A 17,296-nucleotide genomic window follows, 5' to 3' on the forward strand; every position below is an offset into this window, starting at 1 on the left:
TTCACACACAGAATACTAACCATTCAGAACCACCACAGCTACCGAGGCTGTAGTACACTGACAGTGGTTCAGCACCATGGACAGGTACCGAGGCTGTAGTAGACTGACAGTGATTCAGCACCATGGACAGCGCCGGACCGGTCAATGTTTCATGCATTGACCACTAACCTCTGCCTTTGTCTTTAGCTAGCCCATCATTTTTCTCTGGTTGTTTCCATACTGTACTTCTTCACACAGTTAGTAGACCTACCGTCAAGTCTTTAGTCCAGACAGGACTTTTTACAGTCAAGTCTTTAGTCCAGACAGGACTTTTTACAGTCAAGTCTTTAGTCCAAACAGGACCTTTTACAGTCAAGTCTTTAGTCCAAACAGGACTTTTTACAGTCAAGTCTTTAGTCCAAACAGGACTTTCTACAGTCAAGTCTTTTGTCCAGACAGGACTTTCTACAGTCAAGTCTTTAGTCCAAACAGGACTTTTTACAGTCAAGTCTTTAGTCCAAACAGGACTTTCTACAGTCAAGTCTTTAGTCCAAACAGGACTTTTTTAGTCGACAGGACTTTTTTAGTCGACAGTACTTTCCGTTTTGTTTGGTGAGCTGACCAAAGCAATGTCGCCCCCAAGTGCGTAAAGGGGAAATAACAGTAGACCTAAGGAAATAGTGGAATGTGCAGTGGGCTCGTCAGCTTTTCTCTTTAAGAGGAAAACCCCGATACAATGGTTATTATCATCCACTGACTGACGTAACGGAAGGCTACACTACCGGAAGCTGGAGCCCCGTCGCTTGGTCTATTCGGTACCCACAGACAGCCGTTACGAAACGTTGTGACGGTGCTTAAAGCCTAGAATAACGAGCGGTGACTATTTTTGTTTTTGTCGACGTTGATGTCTCTTCTTCTTTATCCGTTAGGAGTTGTTATTTTTTATTATATTGAATCCGAGAGCTTATCGGGAAGACAAAATGGTTGAGATGGAGAAGGGGGTTACTGCGGGGAAACTCGCTAGTAACGTGCAGAAGAAATTAACACGGGCCCAAGAGAAGGTAAGAAACATAATAAGGTTTCATTTGTTGTTATTTACCGTTTGTTTGGGGTTATTTCGGTTATGATATCTGGTTATTTCGGTTATGATATCTGGTTATTTCGGTTATGATATCTGGTTATTTCGGTTATGATATCTGGTTCCATCCTGTTATGACACTTCACCGGAGAGAACTCAGTGACACATGTTGACCGGCAACCTTTAATAAAACATACTATCGTCGACAGGATGCGGTAGATGTTGTTGTTGTGAGATTATTAAAATTATACACAGACACGTAAACATCGATGACATCACACCTGCCCAGACCCACATGTTCCCACAGATTCCATTTCTCGTGCTTGTAAGAATCTATGCCAAATTAACTCAAATTGAAAAGCTCTTCAGATTCACTCTGTAGCCCATGTTTTTTTTAAATAATATTTAAAAAGTAATGTATTTGATTCATCCACTGTCTTAACGATGGAGGGTCATTTGATTCATCCACTGTCTTAACGATGGAGGGCCATTTGTTTCATCCACTGTCTTAATGATGGAGGGCCATTTGATTCATCCACTGTCTTAACGATGCAGGGCCATTTGATTCATCCACTGTCTAAACGATGCAGGGCCATTTGATTCATCCACTGTCTTAACGATGCAGGGTCATTTGATTCATCCACTGTCTTAACGATGCAGGATCAGTTGATTCATCCACTGTCTTAACGATGCAGGATCAGTTAATTCATCCACTGTCTTAACGATGCAGGATCAGTTGATTCATCCACTCTCTTAACGATGCAGGGTCATTTGATTCATCCACTGTCTTACCGATGCAGGGCCATTTGATTCATCCACTGTCTTACCGATGCAGGATCAGTTGATTCATCCACTGTCTTAACGATGCAGGGCCATTTGATTCATCCACTGTCTTAACGATGGAGGGCCATTTGATTCATCCACTGTCTTAACGATGCAGGATCAGTTGATTCATCCACTGTCTTAACGATGCAGGATCAGTTGATTCATCCACTGTCTTAACGATGCAGGATCAGTTGATTCATCCACTCTCTTAACGATGCAGGGTCATTTGATTCATCCACTGTCTTACCGATGCAGGGCCATTTGATTCATCCACTGTCTAAACGATGGAGGATCAGTTGATTCGTCCACTGTCTTACCGATGCAGGGCCATTTGATTCATCCACTGTCTTAACGATGCAGGGCCATTTGATTCATCCACTGTCTTAACGATGGAGGGTCATTTGATTTCCGTTTTTTAGGCAAACGTTTTTTTCAAAATGATTGGCTAGAAAAGTACAGCCCAATCCATTGAATTAACATGGATACTCTGTTGTATTCATCAGTAGATACAGTATAACATGGTTCTGTTGTATTCATCAGTAGATACAGTATAACATGGTTCTGTTGTATTCATCAGTAGATACAGTATAACATGGATACTCTGCTATATTCATCAGTAGATACAGTATAACATGGTTCTGTTATATTCATCAGTAGATACAGTATAACATGGTTCTGTTATATTCATCAGTAGATACAGTATAACATGGTTCTGTTGTATTCATCAGTAGATACATTATAACATGGATACTCTGCTATATTCATCAACATTGTTATAGAAGTGTATCCAGTGTGTCTCCTTCACTGTACATAGAAGTGTATCCAGTGTGTCTCCTTCACTGTACATAGAAGTGTATCCAGTGTGTCTCCTTCACTGTACATAGAAGTGTATCCAGTGTGTCTCCTTCACTGTACATAGAAGTGTATCCAGTGTGTCTCCTTCACTGTACATAGAAGTGTATCCAGTGTGTCTCCTTCACTGTACATGACCCCCTGATTGTCTTAGTGACACATAGACATGCTGTATGAAGGAGAGACAGTGTTTCCTCTGCTGTATCTACCACGGGCCAGGATGAAGATGAATGTTCAACGTCTTGTCTTCCAGGTTATGCAGAAACTGGGGAAAGCAGATGAGACCAGAGATGTTGCATTTGAGGAGGGAGTGATCAACTTCAACAAACAATATGTAAGAATCTTGTACGGACCGAACCATTATGTAAGAATCTTGTACGGACCGAACCATTATGTAAGAATCTTGTACGGACCGAACCATTTTGTAAGAATCTTGTACGGACCGAAACATTATGTAAGAATCTTGTACGGACCGAACCATTTTGTAATTTCTGGTTCGGAGGTGGGGTGGATGGGAGGTGGGGTGGAGGTGGATGGGAGGAAGGGGGTGAGAGGAAGGGGGATGAGAGGAAGGGGGATGGGAGGAAGGGGGATGGGAGGAAGGGGGATGGGAGGAAGGGGGATGAGAGGAAGGGGGATTGGAGGAAGGGGGATGAGAGGAAGGGGGATGAGAGGAATGGGGATGGGAGGAATGGGGATGGGAGGAATGGGAATGGGAGGAAGGGGGATGAGAGGAAGGGGGATGAGAGGAAGGGGGATGAGAGGAATGGGGATGGGAGGAATGGGGATGAGAGGAATGGGGATGCTGCAAAACAAAGTAGTATTTTTTTTCTATGATATTTACATACCCATTAAGACTCCAGTCCTGGACTAAAACAACCCCTTCCTCTCATCACATACAGTAGCAGCCTCCATTCCTCCCATCCCCCTTCCTCCCATACAGATCCCCATACAGTAGCAGCCTCCATTCCTCCCATCCCCCTTCCTCCCATACAGATCCCCATACAGTAGCAGCCTCCATTCCTCCCATCCCCCTTCCTCCCATACAGATCCCCATACAGTAGCAGCCTCCATTCCTCCCATCCCCCTTCCTCCCATACAGATCCCCATACAGTAGCAGCCTCCATTCCTCCCATCCCCCTTCCTCCCATACAGATCCCCATACAGTAGCAGCCTCCATTCCTCCCATCCCCCTTCCTCCCATACAGATCCCCATACAGTAGCAGCCTCCATTCCTCCCATCCCCCTTCCTCCCATACAGATCCCCATACAGTAGCAGCCTCCATTCCTCCCATCCCCCTTCCTCCCATACAGATCCCCATACAGTAGCAGCCTCCATTCCTCCCATCCCCCTTCCTCCCATACAGATCCCCATACAGTAGCAGCCTCCATTCCTCCCATCCCCCTTCCTCCCATACAGATCCCCATACAGTAGCAGCCTCCATTCCTCCCATCCCCCTTCCTCCCATACAGATCCCCATACAGTAGCAGCCTCCATTCCTTCGCCGTCTCTAATTCATATCCACAGTCTTACCTTGTCTCGCCCCCCCGGAGCTGTGCCATGTGTGACATCAGGTGTGTTCTGTTTTCAGACAGAGGGCTCCAACCTGCAGAAAGACCTGAGGGTCTACCTGGCGGCAGTACAAAGTAAGACCGTGACGTCTACATACACCTTCAATAAGACTCCGGTCCTAAAACCGAAACAAGGAGGGACTACTTGTTAAGACTTGTTCAAGAACAAACGCTACTTTCATTTGTCATTTCCAAAAACATATTCATTAAAGTGTTTTTCCTTTGTGGTCCTTAATTGACACAACCCACATATTGATAATTGGTGTGTAGAACTGTGGTGTGTTCCTCACTACGATCACTGCACAGCACTGGTTCTTCACTGTGTCTGTCTCTCTGTCCGTCGACAGCGATGCACGAATCCTCCAAGAACCTTAAGGAGTGTCTGTCTGACATGTACGAGCCAGAGTGGTACGGCAAAGATGATGTGGACTCCATCGTCGAGGTCAGAGGTCACCTTTATTTACGCTACAAAAAAAGCCAGATTAACTTCCTTATGTTCCCTCTTGTCCCTCTTCTCTCTCCTCTGTCAGTCCCTCCTCTGTCAGTCCCTCCCTGTCTCTCTCCTCTGTCAGTCCCTCCTCTGTCAGTCCCTCCTCTGTCAGTCTCTCCTCTGTCAGTCCCTCCTCTGTCAGTCTCTCCTCTGTCAGTCTCTCCTCTGTCAGTCCCTCCTCTGTCAGTCCCTCCTCTGTCAGTCTCTCCTCTGTCAGTCCCTCCTCTGTCAGTCCCTCCTCTGTCAGTTCCTCCTCTGTCAGTTCCTCATCTGTCAGTCCCTCCTCTGTCAGTCTCTCCTCTGTCAGTCCCTCCCTGTCTCTTCCTCTGTCAGTCTCTCCTCTGTCAGTCCCTCCTCTGTCAGTTCCTCCTCTGTCAGTTCCTCCTCTGTCAGTCCCTCCTCTGTCAGTCTCTCCTCTGTCAGTCCCTCCTCTGTCAGTCCCTCCTCTGTCAGTCTCTCCTCTGTCAGTCCCTCCTCTGTCAGTCTCTCCTCTGTCAGTCCCTCCCTGTCTCTTCCTCTGTCAGTCTCTCCTCTGTCAGTCTCTCCTCTGTCAGTCTCTTCCTCTGTCAGTCTCTCCTCTGTCAGTCTCTCCTCTGTCAGTCTCTCCTCTGTCAGTCCCTCCCTGTCTCTCTCCTCTGTCAGTCTCTCCTCTGTCAGTCCCTCCCTGTCTCTCTCCTCTGTCAGTCTCTCCTCTGTCAGTCTCTCCTCTGTCTGTCAGTCCCTCCCTGTCTCTCTCCTCTGTCAGTCTCTCCTCTGTCAGTCCCTCCCTGTCTCTCTCCTCTGTCAGTCTCTCCTCTGTCAGTCCCTCCCTGTCTCTCTCACTTCCCCCCTGTCTCTCTCACTCTCCCCCTGTCTCTCTTACTCTCTCTCACTCTAGCTCACTCTCTCTGTCCCTGTCTCTCTTACTCTCTCTCGCTGACTCTCGCTCACACTCTCACTCTCTCTCTCCCTGTCTCTGTCACTCTCTCTCCCTGTTTCTCTACCTGTCTCTCTCACTCTCTCTCTCACTCACTGTCATTCTCACCATCACTCTCCCTTGTGTCAGAAGTAGGAGCTATACTAGTGTGTTAGGACAGGTTGGTATTAGAGTATAGAGCTGTACTAGTGTGTTAGGACAGTTTAGTATTAGAGCATAGAGATGTACTAGTGTGTTAGGACAGGTTGGGATTAGAGCATAGAGCTGTACTAGTGTGTTAGGACAGGTTGGTATTAGAGCATAGAGCTGTACTAGTGTGTTAGGACAGGTTGGTATTAGAGCATAGAGCTGTACTAGTGTGTTAGGACAGGTTGGACAGGCTGTGTGTTAGGACAGGTATTAGAGCATAGAGCTGTGTTAGGACAGGTTGGTATTAGAGCATAGAGCTGTACTAGTGTGTTAGGACAGGTTGGTATTAGAGCATAGAGCTGTACTAGTGTGTTAGGACAGGTTGGTATTAGAGCATAGAGCTGTACTAGTGTGTTAGGACAGGTTGGTATTAGAGCATAGAGCTGTACTAGTGTGTTAGGACAGGTTGGTATTAGAGCATAGAGCTGTACTAGTGTGTTAGGACAGGTTGGTATTAGAGCATAGAGCTGTACAGGTTGGTAGTGTGTACTTGTGTTATGACAGGTTGGTATTGTAGTGTGTTAGGACAGGTTGGTATTAGAGCATGAGATGTACTAGTGTGTTAGGACAGGTTGGGATTAGAGCATAGAGCTGTACTAGTGTGTTAGGACAGGTTGGTATTAGAGCATAGAGATGTACTAGTGTGTTAGGACAGGTTGGTATTAGAGCATAGAGATGTACTAGTGTGTTAGGACAGGTTGGTATTAGAGCATAGAGCTGTACTAGTGTGTTAGGACAGGTTGGTATTAGAGCATAGAGCTGTACTAGTGTGTTAGGACAGGTTGGTATTAGAGCATAGAGCTGTACTAGTGTGTTAGGACAGGTTGGTATTAGAGCATAGAGATGTACAGGTTGGTAGTGTGTTAGTGTGTTAGGACAGGTTGGTATTAGAGCATAGAGATGTACTAGTGTGTTAGGACAGGTTGGTATTAGAGCATAGAGCTGTACTAGTGTGTTAGGACAGGTTGGTATTAGAGCATAGAGATGTACTAGTGTGTTAGGACAGGTTGGTATTAGAGCATAGAGATGTACTAGTGTGTTAGGACAGGTTGGTATTAGAGCATAGAGCTGTACTAGTGTGTTAGGACAGATTAGAGCATAGAGATGTACTAGTGTGTTAGGACAGGTTGGTATTAGAGCATAGAGATGTACTAGTGTGTTAGGACAGGTTGGTATTAGAGCATAGAGATGTACTAGTGTGTTAGGACAGGTTGGTATTAGAGCATAGAGGACAGGTTGGTATTAGAGCATAGTGTGTTAGGACAGGTTGGTATTAGAGCTGGATGTACTAGTGTGTTAGGACAGCATAGAGATGTAGTGTGTTAGGACTTGGTATTAGTAGAGATGTACTAGGACAGGTTGGTATTAGAGCATAGAGCTGTACTAGTGTGTTAGGACAGGTTGGTATTAGAGCATAGAGCTGTACTAGTGTGTTAGGACAGGTTGGTATTAGAGCATAGAGATGTACTAGTGTGTTAGGACAGGTTGGTATTAGAGCATAGAGATGTACTAGTGTGTTAGGACAGGTTGGTATTAGAGCATAGAGATGTACTAGTGTGTTAGGACAGGTTGGTATTAGAGCATAGAGATGTACTAGTGTGTTAGGACAGGTTGGTATTAGAGCATAGAGATGTACTAGTGTGTTAGGACAGGTTGGTATTAGAGCATAGAGATGTACTAGTGTGTTAGGACAGGTTGGTATTAGAGCATAGAGCTGTACTAGTGTGTTAGGACAGATTGGTATTAGAGCATAGAGCTGTACTAGTGTGTTAGGACAGGTTGGTATTAGAGCATAGAGCTGTACTAGTGTGTTAGGACAGGTTGGTATTAGAGCATAGAGCTGTACTAGTGTGTTAGGACAGGTTGATCTAACAGACCGACACATTCCTTTTTAACTGTATTAAAGTTACGTTCTGGTAATCGAAAAAAACATAATGGCATTCCTGCTAATTGAAATGACCCTTTAACAGATTGTAGCTCTAAGACCTCGACTCTCTCTAGAGCATTTAACAGATTGTAGCTCTAAGACCTCAACATCCACCACCCTGACCCACCACCCTGATCCACCATCCTGACCCACCATCCTGACCCACCACCCTGACCCACCATCCTGACCCACCACCCTGCCCCACCACCCTGACCCACCATCCTGACCCACCATCCTGACCCACCACCCTGATCTACCACCCTGCCCCACCACCCTGACCCACCCTGACCCACCACCCTGATCCACCATCCTGACCCACCATCCTGACCCACCACCCTGACCCACCACCCTGACCCACCACCCTGATCTACCACCCTGCCCCACCACCCTGACCCACCATCCTGACCCACCATCCTGACCCACCACCCTGACCCACCATCCTGACCCACCACCCTGACCCACCACCCTGACCCACCATCCTGACCCACCACCCCGACCCACCACCCCGACCCACCACCCCGACCCACCACCCTGACCCACCATCCTGACCCACCATCCTGACCCACCACCCTGACCCACCATCCTGACCCACCACCCTGACCCACCACCCTGACCCACCATCCTGACCCACCACCCCGACCCACCACCCCGACCCACCACCCCGACCCACCATCCCGACCCACCACCCTGACCCACCACCTGATCCATCATCCTGACCCACCATCCTGACCCACCATCCTGACCCACCACCCTGACCCACCATCCTGACCCACCACCCTGACCCACCATCCTGACCCACCACCCTGACCCACCATCCTGACCCACCATCCTGACCCACCATCCTGACCTACCATCCTGACCCACCACCCTGACCCACCATCCTGACCCACCACCCTGACCCACCATCCTGACCCACCATCCTGACCCACCATCCTGACCCACCACCCTGACCCACCACCCTGACCCACCACCCTGATCCATCATCCTGACCCAACATCCTGACCCACCATCCTGACCCACCACCCTGACCCACCACCCTGACCCACCACCCTGACCTCAATGGTTGAATGAGGCTACCCTCTCCCCTCTCTCCCCTCTCTCTCCTCTCTCTCTCCTCTTTCATCAGTTCCCTGTTCATCTTCTCTCTCTCCTCTCTCATCAGTTTCCTCTCTCTCCCCTCTCTCATCAGTTTGCTCTCTCTCGTCTCTCTCTCCTCTCTCATCAGTTTCCTCTCTCTCACCTCTCTCATCAGTTTGCTCTCTCTCGTCTCTCTCTCCTCTCTCATCAGTTCCCTGTTCATCTTCTCTCTCCCCTCTCTCTCCTCTCTCATCAGTTTCCTCTCTCTCCCCTCTCTCATCAGTTTGCTCTCTCTCGTCTCTCTCTCCTCTCTCATCAGTTTCCTCTCTCTCCCCTCTCTCATCAGTTTGCTCTCTCTCCTCTTTCTCTCCTCTCTCATCAGTTCCCTGTTCATCTCCTTTCTCTCCTCTCTCACTACTCTCTCATCAGTTCCCTGTTCATCTCCTCTCTCTCCCATTTCTCTCCTCTCTCTCTCCCCTCTCTCTCTCTCCTCTTTCTCTCCTCTCTCATCAGTTTCCTGTTCATCTCTCTCTCTCCTCTCTCACTACTCTCTCATCATTTTCCTGTTCATCTCTCTCTCTCCTCTCTCACTACTCTCTCATCAGTTCTCTGTTCATTGTGTTCTTCTCAACACCTACCTATACTCTCTCATCAGTTCCCTGTTCATTGTGTTCTTCTCAACACCTACCTATACTCTCTCATCAGTTCCCTGTTCATTGTGTTCTTCTCAACACCTACCTATACTCTCTCATCAGTTCCCTGTTCATTGTGTTCTTCTCAACACCTACCTATACTCTCTCATCAGTTCCCTGTTCATCTCCTCTCTCCCCTCTCTCTCTCCTCTCTCATCAGTTCCCTGTTCATCTCCTCTCTCCCCTCTCTCTCTCCTCTCTCTCTCTCCTCTCTCCCCTCTCTCTCTCCTCTCTCATCAGTTCCCTGTTCATCTCCTCTCTCCCCTCTCTCTCTCCTCTCTCATCAGTTCCCTGTTCATCTCCTCTCTCCCCTCTCTCTCTCCTCTCTCATCAGTTCCCTGTTCATCTCCTCTCTCCCCTCTCTCTCTCCTCTCTCTCTCTCCTCTCTCCCCTCTCTCTCTCCTCTCTCTCTCTCCTCTCTCCCCTCTCTCTCTCCTCTCTCATCAGTTCCCTGTTCATCTCCTCTCTCCCCTCTCTCTCTCCTCTCTCATCAGTTCCCTGTTCATCTCCTCTCTCCCCTCTCTCTCTCCTCTCTCTCTCTCCTCTCTCCCCTCTCTCTCTCCCCTCTCTCTCTCCTCTCTCATCAGTTCCCTGTTCATTGTGTTCTTCTCAACACCTACCTATACTTTTGCTATGCTCATTATCCGTGCTAGTTCATTCATTAATGCCTTATTTGTGCCTTCATTTGTCTCTTCATTTTCTCCACGTTCTTCTCTCTCTAGTGTAAATAGAGGCTTAGAGAAGTTGGGAAACAACGTTGAGGTAATACATTTGTGTTTTACACACTCAGTGGTGTCATAGACTCAGGACTTTATGTAGTTTCATATTTTTTGAGCTGAACGGTGTGTACACATTTGAGGTAGGCTGGACATTCAGCTGTAGTAGAGAGTAGGGTATGTTGAGCCTATGGACAGGGTATGTTGAGCCTAGGGACAGCAGGGTATGTTGAGCCTAGGGACAGCAGGGTATGTTGAGCCTAGGGACAGCAGGGTATGTTGAGCCTAGGGATAGCAGGGTATGTTGAGCCTAGGGATAGCAGGGTATGTTGAGCCTAGGGACAGGGCATGTTGAGCCTAGGGACAGCAGGGTATGTTGAGCCTAGGGGCAGCAGGGTATGTTGAGCCTAGGGACAGCAGGGTATGTTGAGCCTAGGGACAGCAGGGTATGTTGAGCCTAGGGACAGCAGGGTATGTTGAGCCTAGGGACAGCAGGGTATGTTGAGCCTAGGGACAGCAGGGTATGTTGAGCCTAGGGACAGCAGGGTATGTTGAGCCTAGGTATGTTGAGCCTAGGTATGTTGAGCCTAGGTATGTTGAGCCTAGGTATGTTGAGCCTAGGGACAGCAGGGTATGTTGAGCCTAGGGACAGCAGGGTATGTTGAGCCTAGGGACAGGGTGTGTTGAGCCTAGGGACAGCAGGGTATGTTGAGCCTAGGGACAGCAGGGTATGTTGAGCCTAGGGACAGGGCATGTTGAGCCTAGGGACAGGGCATGTTGAGCCTAGGGACAGGGTATGTTGAGCCTAGGGACAGGGCATGTTGAGCCTAGGGACAGGGTATGTTGAGCCTAGGGACAGGGCATGTTGAGCCTAGGGACAGGGTATGTTGAGCCTAGGGACAGGGCATGTTGAGCCTAGGGACAGGGCATGTTGAGCCTAGGGACAGCAGGGTGTGTTGAGCCTAGGGACAGGGCATGTTGAGCCTAGGGACAGCAGGGTGTGTTGAGCCTAGGGACAGGGTGTGTTGAGCCTAGGGACAGGGTGTGTTGAGCCTAGGGACAGGGTGTGTTGAGCCTAGGGACAGGGTGTGTTGAGCCTAGGGACAGGGTATGTTGAGCCTAGGGACAGGGTGTGTTGAGCCTAGGGACAGGGTATGTTGAGCCTAGGGACAGCAGGGTATGTTGAGCCTAGGGACAGCAGGGTATGTTGAGCCTAGGGACAGGGTATGTTGAGCCTAGGGACAGCAGGGTATGTTGAGCCTAGGGACAGGGTGTGTTGAGCCTAGGGACAGGGTGTGTTGAGCCTAGGGACAGGGTATGTTGAGCCTAGGGACAGCAGGGTGTGTTGAGCCTAGGGACAGCAGGGTGTGTTGAGCCTAGGGACAGCAGGGTATGTTGAGCCTAGGGACAGGGTGTGTTGAGCCTAGGGACAGCAGGGTATGTTGAGCCTAGGGACAGCAGGGTATGTTGAGCCTAGGGACAGGGCATGTTGAGCCTAGGGACAGGGCATGTTGAGCCTAGGGACAGGGTATGTTGAGCCTAGGGACAGGGCATGTTGAGCCTAGGGACAGGGTATGTTGAGCCTAGGGACAGGGCATGTTGAGCCTAGGGACAGGGTATGTTGAGCCTAGGGACAGGGCATGTTGAGCCTAGGGACAGGGTATGTTGAGCCTAGGGACAGGGTATGTTGAGCCTAGGGACAGGGTATGTTGAGCCTAGGGACAGGGCATGTTGAGCCTAGGGACAGGGTATGTTGAGCCTAGGGACAGCAGGGTGTGTTGAGCCTAGGGACAGGGTATGTTGAGCCTAGGGACAGCAGGGTGTGTTGAGCCTAGGGACAGGGTGTGTTGAGCCTAGGGACAGGGTGTGTTGAGCCTAGGGACAGGGTATGTTGAGCCTAGGGACCGGGTGTGTTGAGCCTAGGGACAGGGTATGTTGAGCCTAGGGACAGGGTGTGTTGAGCCTAGGGACAGGGTATGTTGAGCCTAGGGACAGCAGGGTGTGTTGAGCCTAGGGACAGCAGGGTGTGTTGAGCCTAGGGACAGCAGGGTATGTTGAGCCTAGGGACAGCAGGGTGTGTTGAGCCTAGGGACAGCAGGGTGTGTTGAGCCTAGGGACAGGGTGTGTTGAGCCTAGGGACAGGGTGTGTTGAGCCTAGGGACAGGGTATGTTGAGCCTAGGGACAGGGTGTGTTGAGCCTAGGGACAGCAGGGTATGTTGAGCCTAGGGACAGGGTATGTTGAGCCTAGGGACAGCAGGGTATGTTGAGCCTAGGGACAGGGTGTGTTGAGCCTAGGGACAGGGTGTGTTGAGCCTAGGGACAGGGTATGTTGAGCCTAGGGACAGCAGGGTGTGTTGAGCCTAGGGACAGCAGGGTGTGTTGAGCCTAGGGACAGCAGGGTGTGTTGAGCCTAGGGACAGGGTGTGTTGAGCCTAGGGACAGCAGGGTATGTTGAGCCTAGGGACAGCAGGGTATGTTGAGCCTAGGGACAGGGCATGTTGAGCCTAGGGACAGGGCATGTTGAGCCTAGGGACAGGGTATGTTGAGCCTAGGGACAGGGCATGTTGAGCCTAGGGACAGGGCATGTTGAGCCTAGGGACAGGGCATGTTGAGCCTAGGGACAGGGCATGTTGAGCCTAGGGACAGCAGGGTGTGTTGAGCCTAGGGACAGCAGGGTGTGTTGAGCCTAGGGACAGGGTGTGTTGAGCCTAGGGACAGGGTGTGTTGAGCCTAGGGACAGGGTATGTTGAGCCTAGGGACAGGGTGTGTTGAGCCTAGGGACAGGGTATGTTGAGCCTAGGGACAGGGTGTGTTGAGCCTAGGGACAGGGTGTGTTGAGCCTAGGGACAGGGTGTGTTGAGCCTAGGGACAGGGTATGTTGAGCCTAGGGACAGCAGGGTGTGTTGAGCCTAGGGACAGCAGGGTGTGTTGAGCCTAGGGACAGCAGGGTATGTTGAGCCTAGGGACAGCAGGGTATGTTGAGCCTAGGGACAGCAGGGTATGTTGAGCCTAGGGACAGCAGGGTATGTTGAGCCTAGGGACAGGGTATGTTGAGCCTAGGGACAGGGTATGTTGAGCCTAGGGACAGGGTGTGTTGAGCCTAGGGACAGGGTGTGTTGAGCCTAGGGACAGGGTGTGTTGAGCCTAGGGACAGGGTATGTTGAGCCTAGGGACAGGCTATGTTGAGCCTAGGGACAGGGTATGTTGAGCCTAGGGACAGGGTGTGTTGAGCCTAGGGACAGGGTATGTTGAGCCTAGGGACAGCAGGGTATGTTGAGCCTAGGGACAGCAGGGTATGTTGAGCCTAGGGACAGCAGGGTATGTTGAGCCTAGGGACAGCAGGGTATGTTGAGCCTAGGGACAGGGTATGTTGAGCCTAGGGACAGGGTATGTTGAGCCTAGGGACAGCAGGGTATGTTGAGCCTAGGGACAGCAGGGTATGTTGAGCCTAGGGACAGGGTATGTTGAGCCTAGGGACAGCAGGGTATGTTGAGCCTAGGGACAGGGTGTGTTGAGCCTAGGGACAGGGTATGTTGAGCCTAGGGACAGCAGGGTATGTTGAGCCTAGGGACAGCAGGGTATGTTGAGCCTAGGGACAGGGTATGTTGAGCCTAGGGACAGCAGGGTGTGTTGAGCCTAGGGACAGGGTGTGTTGAGCCTAGGGACAGGGTGTGTTGAGCCTAGGGACAGGGTATGTTGAGCCTAGGGACAGCAGGGTGTGTTGAGCCTAGGGACAGGGTGTGTTGAGCCTAGGGACAGGGTGTGTTGAGCCTAGGGACAGGGTATGTTGAGCCTAGGGACAGCAGGGTGTGTTGAGCCTAGGGACAGGGTGTGTTGAGCCTAGGGACAGGGTGTGTTGAGCCTAGGGACAGGGTGTGTTGAGCCTAGGGACAGGGTATGTTGAGCCTAGGGACAGGGTGTGTTGAGCCTAGGGACAGGGTGTGTTGAGCCTAGGGACAGGGTGTGTTGAGCCTAGGGACAGGGTGTGTTGAGCCTAGGGACAGGGTGTGTTGAGCCTAGGGACAGGGTATGTTGAGCCTAGGGACACATCTACACATGTCTGTACTGAATTAAATATCACCTTTGAAAAGTGCAGTTTGAGTTTGAGTGCATGACAAATTGCTGAAATACTATTACAGACAAAATACATGGGTTATGGTGTAACCCTTTGACTCAACTAACCCTTTGACTCAGCTAACCCTTTGGTTCAGCTAACCCTTTGACTCAGCTAACCCTTTGACTCAGCTAACCCTTTGACTCAGCTAACCCTTTGACTCAGCTAACCCCTTGACTCAGCTAACCCTTTGGTTCAGCTAACCCTTTGACTCAGCTAACCCTTTGGCTCAGCTAACCCTTTGGCTCAGCTAACCCTTTGGCTCAGCTAACCCTTTGGCTCAGCTAACCCTTTGGTTCAGCTAACCCTTTGACTCAACTAACCCTTGACTCAACTAACCCTTTGACTCAGCTAACCCTTTGGTTCAGCTAACCCTTTGACTCAGCTAACCCTTTGACTCAGCTAACCCTTTGACTCAGCTAACCCTTTGACTCAGCTAACCCTTTGACTCAGCTAACCCCTTGACTCAACTAACCCTTTGACTCAGCTAAACCTTTGACTCAGCTAACCCTTTGACTCAGCTAACCCTTTGACTCAACTAAACCTTTGACTCAGCTAACCCTTTGACTCAACTAACCCTTTGACTCAGCTAACCCTTTGACTCAGCTAACCCTTTGACTCAACTAAACCTTTGACTCAGCTAACCCTTTGACTCAACTAACCCTTTGGCTCAGCTAACCCTTTGGCTCAGCTAACCCTTTGACTCAACTAACCCTTTGGCTCAGCTAACCCTTTGGCTCAGCTAACCCTTTGGCTCAGCTAACCCTTTGGCTCAGCTAAACCTTTGACTCAGCCAACCCCACTACCATATACTGTTTACGTTGTTGCAAGTGTTTTCATGTGTCTGCTCTATATACAGGTAAATAAATTGTGTGTGTGTTTGTGGGTGTGTGTGTGTGTGTGTGTGCATTTGTGTGTGTGTGTGTGTGTGCATTTGTGTGTGTGTGTGTGCGTGTGCGTGTGTGTGCGTGTGCGTGTGTGTGTGTGTGTGTGTGTGTGTGTGTGTGCTCGTGCAATTTAATGGTGACTTCCTTGTTTCTGATCCGGTTGCAGGACACTGACGTTCTGTGGACAGACTTCCATCAGAAGCTTGTGGATAATGCTTTGATATCCATGGACACATACCTGGGGCAGTTCCCTGATATTAAGGTAGGATTATACCTGGGGCAGTTCCCTGATATTAAGGTAGGATCATACCTGGGGCAGGTCCTTGAATACCTGGGGCAGTTCCCTGAATACCTGGGGCAGGTCCCTGAATACCTGGGGCAGTTCCCTGAATACATGGGGCAGGTCCCTGAATACCTGGGGCAGTTCCCTGAATACCTGGGGCAGTTCCCTGATATTAAGGTAGGATAATACCCAGGCCAGTTCCCTGAATACCTGGGGCAGGTCCTTGAATACCTGGGGCAGGTCCTTGAATACCTGGGGCAGTTCCCTGAATACCTGGGGCAGTTCCCTGAATACCTGGGGCAGGTCCTTGAATACCTGGGGCAGGTCCCTGAATGCCTGGGGCAGTTCCCTGAATACCTGGGGCAGTTCCCTGATATTAAGGTAGGATAATACCCAGGCCAGTTCCCTGAATACCTGGGGCAGTTCCCTGAATACCTGGGGCAGTTCCCTGATATTAAGGTAGGATAATACCCAGGCCAGTTCCCTGAATACCTGGGGCAGGTCCTTGAATACCTGGGGCAGGTCCTTGAATACCTGGGGCAGTTCCCTGATATTAAGGTAGGATAATACCCAGGCCAGTTCCCTGAATACCTGGGGCAGTTCCCTGAATACCTGGGGCAGTTCCCTGAATACCTGGGGCAGTTCCCTGATATTAAGGTAGGATAATACCCAGGCCAGTTCCCTGAATACCTGGGGCAGGTCCTGAATACCTGGGGCAGGTCCTTGAATACCTGGGGCAGTTCCCTGATATTAAGGTAGGATAATACCCAGGCCAGTTCCCTGAATACCTGGGGCAGTTCCCTGATATTAAGGTAGGATCGTCATCGTCGTTCTCTCTTCCTAATGATTAGCTGTGATTCATACATACTGCCTACCGACCTGTTCTCATCAGGTGTGTGTTAATTTCCCCCCCCCCTCCTTCTCTGGACAATAAAGTAATCTTCTTCTTCTTCAGTCTCGTATTGCAAAGCGTGACAGGAAGCTTGTGGACTACGACAGCGCCAGGCACAACCACTCTTCGACCAATAAGGGGAAGAAAGGAAAGGATGGGGGCATCAAGATCACCAAGGTAACAGGACCTCTCCATCAATGGATATGTGGCCCTTTTAATGACATCAATCTGTTGTCTCCGTTTGCCAGTAATTTACTCAGAACTAAATATATCTGTTTAAAACCTCTCTCTCTCTCTCTCTCTCTCTCTCTCTCTCTCTCTCTCTCTCTCGTTATCCCCCTTTATCTCTCTCTCTCTCTCTCTCTCTCTCGTTATCCCCCTTTATCTCTCTCTCTCTCTCTCTCTCTATTTCTCTCTCTCGCTCACTCTTTCTCCTCTCGCTTTCTCCTCTCTGTCTTCCCTCTCTCTTCCAATCTCCAGCCAGTGTCTCTGTTGGAGAGGGCCACTCCAGTTTGGGCTCAGGGCATCCTGTCAGCCCACAACATTGCTCAGAGTAACCTCTCTAGGAACCAGGTGGGTCCACCACCCTGTCGACTAGTGCTTTCATGGGGATTTCAGAATGTAGTCGAGTATATAATCTGCCTGCAATAGTTTTAGACGTTTAGAAAGAGCTTCTATTTTCCACAGCTTCTTTCCCGAACACAAAACCTTTTGTCTTCACGCCAGGGAGTTCTGGTTTTCAAAATCAAATGAAAGATTCACTGAAAAACACACAGAGTGTGAATAAAACGTACATTGATTTGATT

General features: G+C 49.7%; 1 protein-coding gene across 1 annotated transcript in view; it reads left to right on the forward strand.

The window, feature by feature from the left end:
* The first annotated feature begins 959 nt into the window (after window positions 1–959).
* Window positions 960–17,296, forward strand: part of LOC135563048 (myc box-dependent-interacting protein 1-like) — a 74,430-nt gene continuing 58,093 nt past the window's right edge. The window contains exons 1-7 of the mRNA XM_065005860.1: window positions 960–1,040; window positions 2,988–3,068; window positions 4,327–4,381; window positions 4,654–4,748; window positions 15,482–15,577; window positions 16,554–16,667; window positions 16,971–17,063. Of these exons, the coding sequence (XP_064861932.1) occupies window positions 960–1,040; window positions 2,988–3,068; window positions 4,327–4,381; window positions 4,654–4,748; window positions 15,482–15,577; window positions 16,554–16,667; window positions 16,971–17,063 (615 nt within the window). The remainder of the gene's footprint in view (window positions 1,041–2,987; window positions 3,069–4,326; window positions 4,382–4,653; window positions 4,749–15,481; window positions 15,578–16,553; window positions 16,668–16,970; window positions 17,064–17,296) is intronic.

The sequence above is a fragment of the Oncorhynchus nerka genome, linkage group LG3 (assembly GCF_034236695.1).
Source record: "Oncorhynchus nerka isolate Pitt River linkage group LG3, Oner_Uvic_2.0, whole genome shotgun sequence".
In the NCBI taxonomy this organism is placed as follows: Eukaryota; Metazoa; Chordata; class Actinopteri; order Salmoniformes; family Salmonidae; genus Oncorhynchus; species Oncorhynchus nerka.